We start from the raw sequence: 9,855 nt of genomic DNA, 5'->3' as shown, positions 1-9,855 counted from the left end.
ACCCAGCTCAGCTTGACAAATGACAAGTGAAATGAAAGCAAATGCACGGCACCGGTACAAGCAGTGAGCTTGACCGGCCGGCGGCGGCATCCACATCGACCAGACGATCGCCGATGTATCGCGCAGAAAGCGAGGTCCCCTTGGTGCCTAGCGGGCCGGACGAGCCATCAAGCTGTTCAACCTTGGTAGGCCGACGAGCGCAGGCAGCGTCGCCGTCGACCCGTCTGGTCCATATGTGAAACCAAGAACTGGAGAAGAAGAAGGTGACGGATCAGCTGGAAGCTAGCACATGCACGTCTGCTCTCGGCTCTCCTCTCACGGTCTCATGGTGGTACTACGTACGACTCCTAACAAGTCTCCGCATGGCCAACCGGTACTTGTCATCAACAGCCTAACATCGCCGTCACGAGTCGACCAAGTGTGGAAACGAAGCAAGGAAGCAGGGAAGGAAGCTGCTCCGATCCATCCAGATCCTCGTTTGCACCTCTCGGGCGCGCCATGCATCCCGTTCCTTCGTCATCGATCGACCGACCGACCGTCACCAAGTGAAACCCGTGATCCGTTAACATGTGCCGCTACCTTTTTTTAACAACCAAAGAGGTGCAAAGTCTTTTCATACCGCCACACATGAAAGTAAATGCTATTAGAACTGTTCACTGTTATAAGTTGTTCTTTTTTCCCGAATTGAACATTTTTCAGCGTGTTTGTTCAGTCATTTCAGTCCATATGTAGGTTATGCATATGCAGTATTAAAATATGCAAAACCCCTTATAATGCATGAAAATTTTCAATCACACGTCACGTACATATAAGCTTTGCCTCTTCGATGCACTTCTCTAACTTGGTATTACACCGTACCTATATTACTGCTAATAACTCGAGCAGCAGCCCTAATTAACCTGGACAACTCGACCCATCACAAGATTAGATAAATTATTGTTGTACTCGACTCGACTCGACTCCTGAGTTGAACGCTCTCCGACCATAAAAAACATCCATACATCCATCCAAACCTGCTCGCAGAATATACTACTATCTGACGACGTGTTTCTCACACGGGCACCGTCCTGGCGTCCGGCGCCTCCTCCTCGTTCTCGCGGGAGAGCTCCTCGAGCGAGAGGCCGTTGGACTCGGGCGCGCAGAAGGTGAAGCCCATGCCGAGGAAGTTGCAGGCGGCGAGGATGAAGAGCGAGTTCCTCACCCCGATGCCGGCCTTGTACCCGTGGTCCACCTTGGCCGGGTCCTGGTTCTGCGCCAGGTACAGGAACCCGAACGACCCCACGATGGCGCCCAGCTTCCCGGCCGCCGCCGAGATGCCGTGGCACGTCGACCGGAGCCTCGCCGGGAAGATCTCGGCGGGAACGATGAAGGTGGTGGAGTTGGGCCCGAAGTTGGCGAAGAAGAAGGTGAGCCCGTACAGCACCACGAACCCGATGTGGTTCCCCGGCGTCGTCCAGTGGTGGTACGGGAAGGCGAGCCCCAGCATGAACACCGCCATGAAGAAGAAGCCGCCCAGCTGGATCCAGAACCGCCCGATCCGGTCGATCAGCGCCACCGTGAACCAGTAGCCCGGCACCGTGCCGCAGAGCGCGATGAGCGTCTGCGCGCGCGCGATGCGATGCACCTCCTCGAGGGCGCTCATCGTCTTGGCCTTGGGGATCCAGTTGATCGCCGTGAAAATGTCCTTCTGGAACAGGTTCTGCGAGTAGAAGGCGATGTCCAGCAGGAACCAGCAGGTGGCCGTGCCGAGGAGGTGGAGCCCGTGCCGGCGCAGGAACTCGCCCGAGAAGAGCCCGAACGAGTTGCGGTCGTCGGCGGCTCCGGCGCCGCCGTCGTTGGCCTTGGGGTCCTCTTCCTCGGCGCCGATGTCCACCTGGAGCACCTTGGACATGTCGGCCGCGGCCTGCTTGGCGTTCTTGGCGACGAGCGCCGTGTAGCGCGCCGTCTCGGGCATCTTCATCCGCCAGTAGTAGGTCATGAGGGCCGGGACGGCGCCGAACATGAGGATGAAGCGCCACACGAAGTCGGCCTGCGGCGGCGTGGAGGCGAGGGGGGCGTCCTGGTAGGCGGGCGTGTGGAAGGCGGCGCGGAACGCGGCGGAGACGATGAGCGTGACGACGCCGCCGGTGAGGATGCCGAAGCCCTGCATGGCGAAGACGGCGGCGATGAACGCGCCCCTCGTCTTCTTGTTGGCGTACTCGGACATGATGGTGGCGGAGAGCGGGTAGTCGCCGCCGATGCCGAAGCCGAGCCAGAAGCGGAAGAAGCAGAGCGTGGCCATGACGGAACCGGGGGTGGAGCCGAAGGAGAGGCCGGAGGCGATGGAGCAGAGCACCATGCACATGAGCGTCATGCCGTAGACGCGCTTGCGGCCCATGCGGTCGCCGAGCCAGCCGAAGAAGAGCTGGCCGGAGAGCGTGCCGCAGAAGGCGACGCCGTTGACGGCGGCGGCGACGTTGGGCGGGAGCGAGCCGGGCGCGTCGGCGCCCTCGCGGTAGTAGTAGATGCGGCCGAGCAGCTTGGTGACGAGGGAGATGCAGAAGAGGTCGTAGGCGTCGGTGAAGAAGCCCATGCCGGCGATGACGATGGCCGTGAAGTGGTACCACTGCGTCTTGGCCGCGTCCAGCGCCGTCAGCACCTCCAGCTGCTCGCGCGCCATCGCCGCGAGCCCTCCTTGACTGATCTCTCGCCGGGGATCGCCGCCGGGGATCTCTTGTTCCTGTCAAGAGAAGATTGGAGATTTTAGGGTGGGGTGGGAGGAGGATGGAGGGCGTCGGGTGGGATGAGAGATGAGATAAATACTGCGGCTCCTGCTGCTTCCCCGGGACTCTTGGGCTTGGTTGTTGACTGCTGTGAACGCTGGGATCAAAAGGTATTTTGGTGGGATCGTTGGGAATAAACCTTGGCTGTTACGATTTTACTGGCGAGTCGAAGCGGCTGACAGTTGTTTTTGTTCTACGCTCCGGGGGAATATTCGCCCGGCATGTTATCTTATTCCAATTTTGTTGGCGAGAAAATCATATCTGCAATTTTTGCTTTTCTAATAATAATAAAAAGAAAAGAGAAATCCGTTATTTTTCAGGCGAGATGAGATATTCGTGCGTACGGTTGTGATTGTTGAGGTAGGGTTGGAAAAGAGGAAACCAATGAAGGCTCTTGTCACGATCAAGGAGTCAGGCAGGCGTGAAGAAATTTGGGGCAAGTTATAAGGTGACGTGACGGGGCACTGTTCGACACTCGCATCGCATGCATGGGGGGGTGTGGACTTTTCAAAGGAAAAAAAATATATAGAACTAGTTGCGCACACACAAGTGTAAATATATTGCCTTGCCTGGGCTACTTTTGAAAAGAAAAGAAAAGAAAAGAAAAGAGAATGGAGTGCGACGTGGCTACGGAGCGATCGAGCTCCGTGATGGATCGATGGCTCATCTGATCTGAAGAAGACAAGAAAACAGAGCCAGTCAGTGAGTCAGTTCGCTGCAGGTGCAGGTGGGGTTGGGTTGATTTGATCCGCCTGCCTTTTGAGTTGAGTTTCAGTTCCGGAGGAAAGGATACTGCCTCCACTCACCTCACCACAACTTGCTAGTCAGAAAGAAAGACGAAATTTGGAAGATTCTCTTGGCTTTTCTCGACTTCGGGGCACCACCGGAGCTACTCCTAGCTACCAACAACTGATGATGTGCTGCAGCAGTTTAAGAGCCGGAATCATGCATGTGCAAGTCCAGTGATCACAAAAGAATCTGCTGCTACTACTACTACCAAACTGAAAACCGATCACCAATTGAGAAGGGAAATAAATAGTATTGTTAATACAAGTCCGGCCAGCGAGCGAGCGGGCGAGGAAGCAGGACTCACCGACGAAGCAGCTAGGCAGACAGATAGCTAGCTAGGGGGCTGGCTCCTGCAGCTTCATCAACGGCCAGTCAAGCCAGGGAGAAATGCATGGGCAAGATGAGCTAGAGTGTAGAGGAAGAAGATTGTCCGAGGAATGGTTGGAGGAGGCCGCCGGCGGGGAGGCCCTATTTATGGAGGCCGCGCACAGTGTGGATTGCACACGGCAGGGATCGGCGGGGGGAATATCCGCTCCACCTCACTCCCAGCCAGCCTCGCCCGTCAACCACGACGACGACGACGGCTCCATGAATTTTCCGGCCCGGACAGGCAATTAACTCGGTCGATTGAGTCAACTCCTGCGGTCGGTCGACGCACACCGTGTGCCCCTCTTGTACTGGTGCCCGATCTGTCATGGCGTTCTCTCTGTCTCTCTCTCTGCAGCCTCCAACGGCTTGGCCAAATGTTTAAAACTGTGTCACGTTCAGTGCATGACCACCGTCCGTCCGCCCTTCACACCTTCTGGACTTGCTACAACTAATTTTTAGACAATATATATCGGGAAAAAACAAGGCCAATTCCAACGCTAGACAACATTTTTCTTTTTTTTTAGAACTCGGTAGATGACAAATCGTCCGATCGTGTCCGTTTAGAGCAAAACTTGGCCCAATGGGGGGGTATCCAAACAAAAAAAATTGTCTGCAGGTGTCCCTTTTTTGTCTGGCACGACTTCAAATCTGAAACAAATTTAAACCACAGATGGATTTGTGAGGACATAAACGGATACTCTCGCTGGTTGCTTTTGTCCGCTGCGTCAGCTGGCCGGACCAGAAATCTGTGACCCCCTCTGCCTCCCCGCTGCTGGGGAGCTCCGGCTGCTGCTGCTCCCGTGTGCGAGCCCGGTAGCTTCTTTCTTTTTTTCATCCATTTGGTCCTGCACGTTGAGTGCAGATGCGCCGCCCGACCATCCGCACCCCGAAAGCTGTCCATTTCGTGACCCGTTTGGGGTCTAGCGTTGAAGTTGGCCTAATGTTTTGGAGTATCTTGTGATACGGGAGCATAGGAGCTCCCATGAGACGGACTTTTGGGCCCTTGGATATCAGATCCAACGACATATGAGGAGCTGATGTAGCTGTTGTACTTGTGCGTATTTTCAGATTCTACAAGGGCTTCTTTTCAAAAGAAAATGCATCATTTCACAGTAGCTCTTGGATCTGAGATCCAACAGCTGAGCTCGCACGGGAGCACCAGATATTTTCTTAATGTCTTGTCCTTCATATGTTGCCGTTCTATGAATTTTCTGATTGAACCGATCGAAGCCGCCTTGTGAGTTGTGACCAATGATCAACACAAACAACACGTACGCAATCCAGTTCCAGTCAGTCAAGGAGACCCGTCCTTATCTACACTTGGCTCTCAAGTTGACCACTACAAATTAACTAGCTATCTAAACACGGCAAATCCTTGTATTTACCATGTTTTATTATTCAGTAATGTTAAAAAATTAAAGTTAGATTTTTAATCATGGCAAATCGAGCGTTTTTATGATAATTATTGTTATTGTGGTGACGACAAATACGTTTAGCAAGCATGACAAAAAACTGAACACGGCGAGGATTTGTCATGCTTGCTAAACACATTCAACGAACGTCTGATTTTTAGGCATGGCAAACTGAATGTTTTTCATGCCAAATTGTGTTTGCGTAGGATGTCAGGTTTGGTTGCTAAGCTTGACAAATCCGCCTCGGTTAATTTTTCCCTCAGAAATTGTTGTATTTGTCAACTAAATTTGTCATCCCCGAACCAGCATAAATTGCCATTAAAAATGTTCAATTTGCTATCCTTAAAAACCGGACATTAGATTCTTAGCATTTCATTTGCGCGTGAGTCAGTCAAGCACACGCCGTGTCCATGTCTTTCCCGCGACCTATTAGGCTCTATCCGAAATTCCCTGGCAGTTCACTCTCGTTGAATTTTCTTTTCCTGCAACTGCAATAACTATGCCATATCATACCGAATGGCTATATGTGGATTACAGGTTTTCCATACCTTTAGTTTATGTAGGAATATTTTTTCCGCAAAAAGCACTTGGACATATTTACTGAAAAATATAGAGATTATGTTGAATTTTATGGGGAACGAAATGACCGTCTTCTTCCTCTCGAACGCGCTAATAGGGATATCAACATCAACGCGGCGTGCCGACATCTTCCCACGACAAATGAGGCGGAATTTTTGGGAGTTTGTGAGCTTCCTTTGAGTCCCACTCTTGTGCTTTGTAGGAGTACTGTATTACTATAGTTTTAGTTTCTGTAGGAATATTAACATCAACGTCAAACACTGTCTTGTGCTCATTCGCTGGGAATTGATGGGGGAGATCTTTATGATATTGTGGAGCAAAGGAAGCAATAAGAAGCGGCTCGGATCACACGTCAATGTGGTCTCGATGGATACCCCGATGATTAACATAGTATTATTAACATAAAGTAGCGTTGGAGTAGGGGTGTCAGTGTACTCAACACATGCTGAGTATGGACATCTGTCTGTGGTATGTATATTCAATCAGCCAAGTTAGTCGACCGTTTCACTTTAAAATACTCGTATGTTACGTCATTAGGTGTACCAAACACATACAAAGTAAGGTTAAAATTATGTCATCTGATACCAATCACGTCATTGGTTTCTGATACCTAGTTTGTATTCTTGCATTATCAAATTAACCGGTACGCCCCTCTAGGAAAAGATAGGTGGCAGGTGGAGAAGAAAGCCCTTGGTAGTAATATCAAATGTAGCCATCGTTCTGCAATTTTATTAGGCTGATTGTAATGGGGAGTATCATATACTAGTATCATGCATATGATACTAGTGTATGATACTACCTTCCCAATGCATAGTATCATATATTAGTATCATGTAGTACCTTATTTATTGTCATGCATGACACAAAGTAGCATAGCATTTAATATGATACGGTATCATGATATGATACTACACCCTTTCTTTCTTCATTTAATGCTACGACACCTCATCAAAATTCCCTAGTTGGCATGCATGATACTAGCTATGATACTACCATTACGACCAACCTCGTACATGTTGTCCGTAGAACTGGCAATAATTTGTGGGCCTGAATTATTGGCCTGTCATAGCTCTGAAAATACTAGCATCTCGATGTGTAAAACATGAAGATAACAAGTCTTCCGTTCACCTAAGACTGGTCACAGTGGGAGTAACTTAGCTAGTAACATAGCGCTATTCGAGAAAATTCTGCTTATGTGGCAAGTAATTAATGAGAGGTGATAACATAATATGTTACTGTAACATAGCACTTTCCAAGACAAGATGAGTCTATGAGCTAGTAAATGAAGCCATCTGTGATACTACTATTATGTTACTTTGCATTATGAAGGTAATTACTTAGACTAGTGCATATGCATGACACTAGTCTAAGTTACTCCTCACTATGACCAGCCTCACGACGTACTCCCTCCTTCTCGGTTTACAGAGCATGCACATAGTTCTAGGTCATTCATCTGACTAACTAAATATAAGTTATATGTCACAAAAATATATTATTGGATTCTTAAGTGGATGTAGTTCCTAAACTTATATTTTTCATCACATATAATACATATATATAGCTAATTAAATTCTTAACCTAGAACGACTTACATGCCCTGTAAATCGAGACGGAGGAAGTACTACATGTAAGAAAACAGTCGACATGGATGGATGTGGCGTGTTGACCATTGAAGGAGGAACTTTCTTGGTACTACAAAAATAACACGTCGACGTCGAAGAAAATTAGATGATTGATTAGCCAGGAGATGTGCCAAGACCTTGCTCGCCGGTCCTGCCTTGCGGCTCAGAAGGTCATCACGAACGCGCGTCATTTATTTCCGGCGGTCCAAGGAGACTCTCCGGTCTGACGTTCCTCTCGTTGGCCCCCCTCTAGCTGCATCTAGCGACATGCGTGCAGTTGCTGGGAGACTCAAGCCTCAAAGTCAGCCGCCGCCGTGCGCAGGGGCAAGCGACGAAAGGAAATCGACGAGTTCTCAAGCTGTCGATCGGACGAAAAAGTCCGGGACGTGATGGTGCCAAGCGGATGGTGCTTTTCTATTTTTTTGACAGTGCTTGGCATTTTCTCTTCCTTTCAGCTGTTGAGGTTTGGTTGGGCTTAGGAGTTTGCGTAAAGAAAAGGAGACGTTGACAATGCGTCTGCCGTAGTTTTACGAAATCCTAGATCCCCGGGAGCTCCTATAGGGCGCCTTCAGCGCCGCTGAACACAATTGGCGCCCACTGCAGCGCCCTCGTGGGCCGGCCCAGTATCACGAAAAGCCAACGTAAAAAACACTAAAAATGTTGGTACAGCCAGCAGCGAGGATTCGAACTCGCGCTGACGGCGTGACACACGCGCAGAATAACCAGTCGAACTACTACCTTCGACATGTAAACTTTACCGTGACTTTACCCTGAAATTATTAATACATAACAGAAGCCGCGTTGTTCCAAAAAAAAAGCTGACATACAAAAAAAAGAAGTTTCACCAATTTGTTTTAAAAAAAGATTCATGTATTTAAAAATGTTCACTTATTTCAGGAAAAGGTTCACGGATTTGAAAGCTCATGAAATTTTAAAAAGGTCAGTAAGGAAAGTTCAGTGTATATCAAAAAATGTTCAATTTGTATTTAAATAGTTTTTCAGCGCATATCACAAAATTGTTCAACATGTAGTTAAAAATTGTTCAGATTATATTACAAAAATTTTCAATGTATAAAATTTGTTCATCTTATATAAAAAAAGTATAATATGTTTTAAATTATTTCAATGTATATCACAAAAATGTTCACTGTGTAGTTAAAAATTGTTCATCGTACACCGAAATAAAATGTTTAGTGTATATTTGAAAATCGCTCGTCGTATATAAATTTTTGTTCATCTTCTCAAAAATTGTTCACGTTTTAAAAAGTTCATGGAATTTTAATTTTTTCATTGAATTTTAAAAATAGTTCATCGATTTGATAAAAGTTCATTCAATTTTAGATATTTCACGACTTTTTAAAAATTCGCATTTTAAAGAAAATATGAAAAGGAAAGTGAGAAAAGAAAAAGAAAAAAACGCCCAGAAATCAGCGAGCAGTGAAATCTGGTTTGGTGGGCTCTCGCGGCCTACCTAAATAAAAGAATGAAAATAAGTACATGGAAACAAACGGTACAGTGGTCTGTTGGTTTGTTTGCTGGTGTTTCGACCGAGCGTTATGTCACTATATCTCGATTTTTCATATATAAACGTAACTAACCTATCTCCCTTGTAGAGGATTTCTCCATAATGACCATTAACATTTGCTCCTGTAGTGGCCAGATAAGGTTTAACTGCTCTTATAACAAAGGAATTCATATTTACAATGAAAATTTGACCGGTTTTTTTATGTGCGATTTAACTAGCTAGCTACTAGCACGGTAGCATGGTCCTTGTATTTACCGTGTTTAATTGATTATATGCCCGTCGGTCAAGCACGCATCGTGTCGACGTCTTCCTGCGACAAATGAGTCTCTATGGAATTCCCTCAAATCCCTTAGTAGTTCACTCTTGTAGAACTTTTCTAATCCTGCAATAACTACGCCATATCATATCGAATGTCTATGTATGGATTATTGGCTTTCCATAGCTTTAGTTTTTGTAGGGTTTACTTTGTACCAAAACCACATTCGAATCTGTTCTCTACAAAATAGAGAAATTACATTGAAGTCTCTAGAGATTGACCATCTCCTTCCTCTCAGACGGGCCAACAAGGATATCGACATCAACGCGGCATGTCGACGTCTTCCCGCGACAAATGAGCCCGGATTTTGGGAATTTCTAAATTTCCTTAGAATTTTTCTCTTGTTCAATTTTTTTCATGCAATAATTGTGACACGTCTAATGGAATGTCTACATACGGATTACTGTTTCTGTATAGCTTAGTATCTGTAGGAATATTAACTTCAACGTCACATGACACACACTCTGTACTCATTCGCTGC

At 47.3% G+C, this 9,855-nt stretch overlaps 1 protein-coding gene across 1 annotated transcript; it reads right to left on the bottom strand.

Annotated features, from left to right (window-relative positions):
* Positions 1–774: 774 nt before the first annotated feature.
* Positions 775–4,162, bottom strand: LOC123113866 (inorganic phosphate transporter 1-6). Its single transcript, XM_044535189.1, has 2 exons — positions 3,856–4,162; positions 775–2,719 (listed from the first exon to the last, which is right to left on the bottom strand). The coding sequence occupies exon 2, from the start codon at positions 2,657–2,659 to the stop codon at positions 1,052–1,054; it is 1,608 nt and encodes a 535-aa protein (XP_044391124.1). The 5' UTR covers positions 2,660–2,719; positions 3,856–4,162; the 3' UTR covers positions 775–1,051.
* Between the last annotated feature and the right edge of the window lie 5,693 nt (positions 4,163–9,855).

This window comes from Triticum aestivum, chromosome 5B, assembly GCF_018294505.1.
Source record: "Triticum aestivum cultivar Chinese Spring chromosome 5B, IWGSC CS RefSeq v2.1, whole genome shotgun sequence".
Classification (NCBI taxonomy): domain Eukaryota; kingdom Viridiplantae; phylum Streptophyta; class Magnoliopsida; order Poales; family Poaceae; genus Triticum; species Triticum aestivum.
The sequence above is the reverse complement of the archived record's forward strand: the minus strand, read 5'-3'. Positions and strand labels throughout refer to the sequence as shown.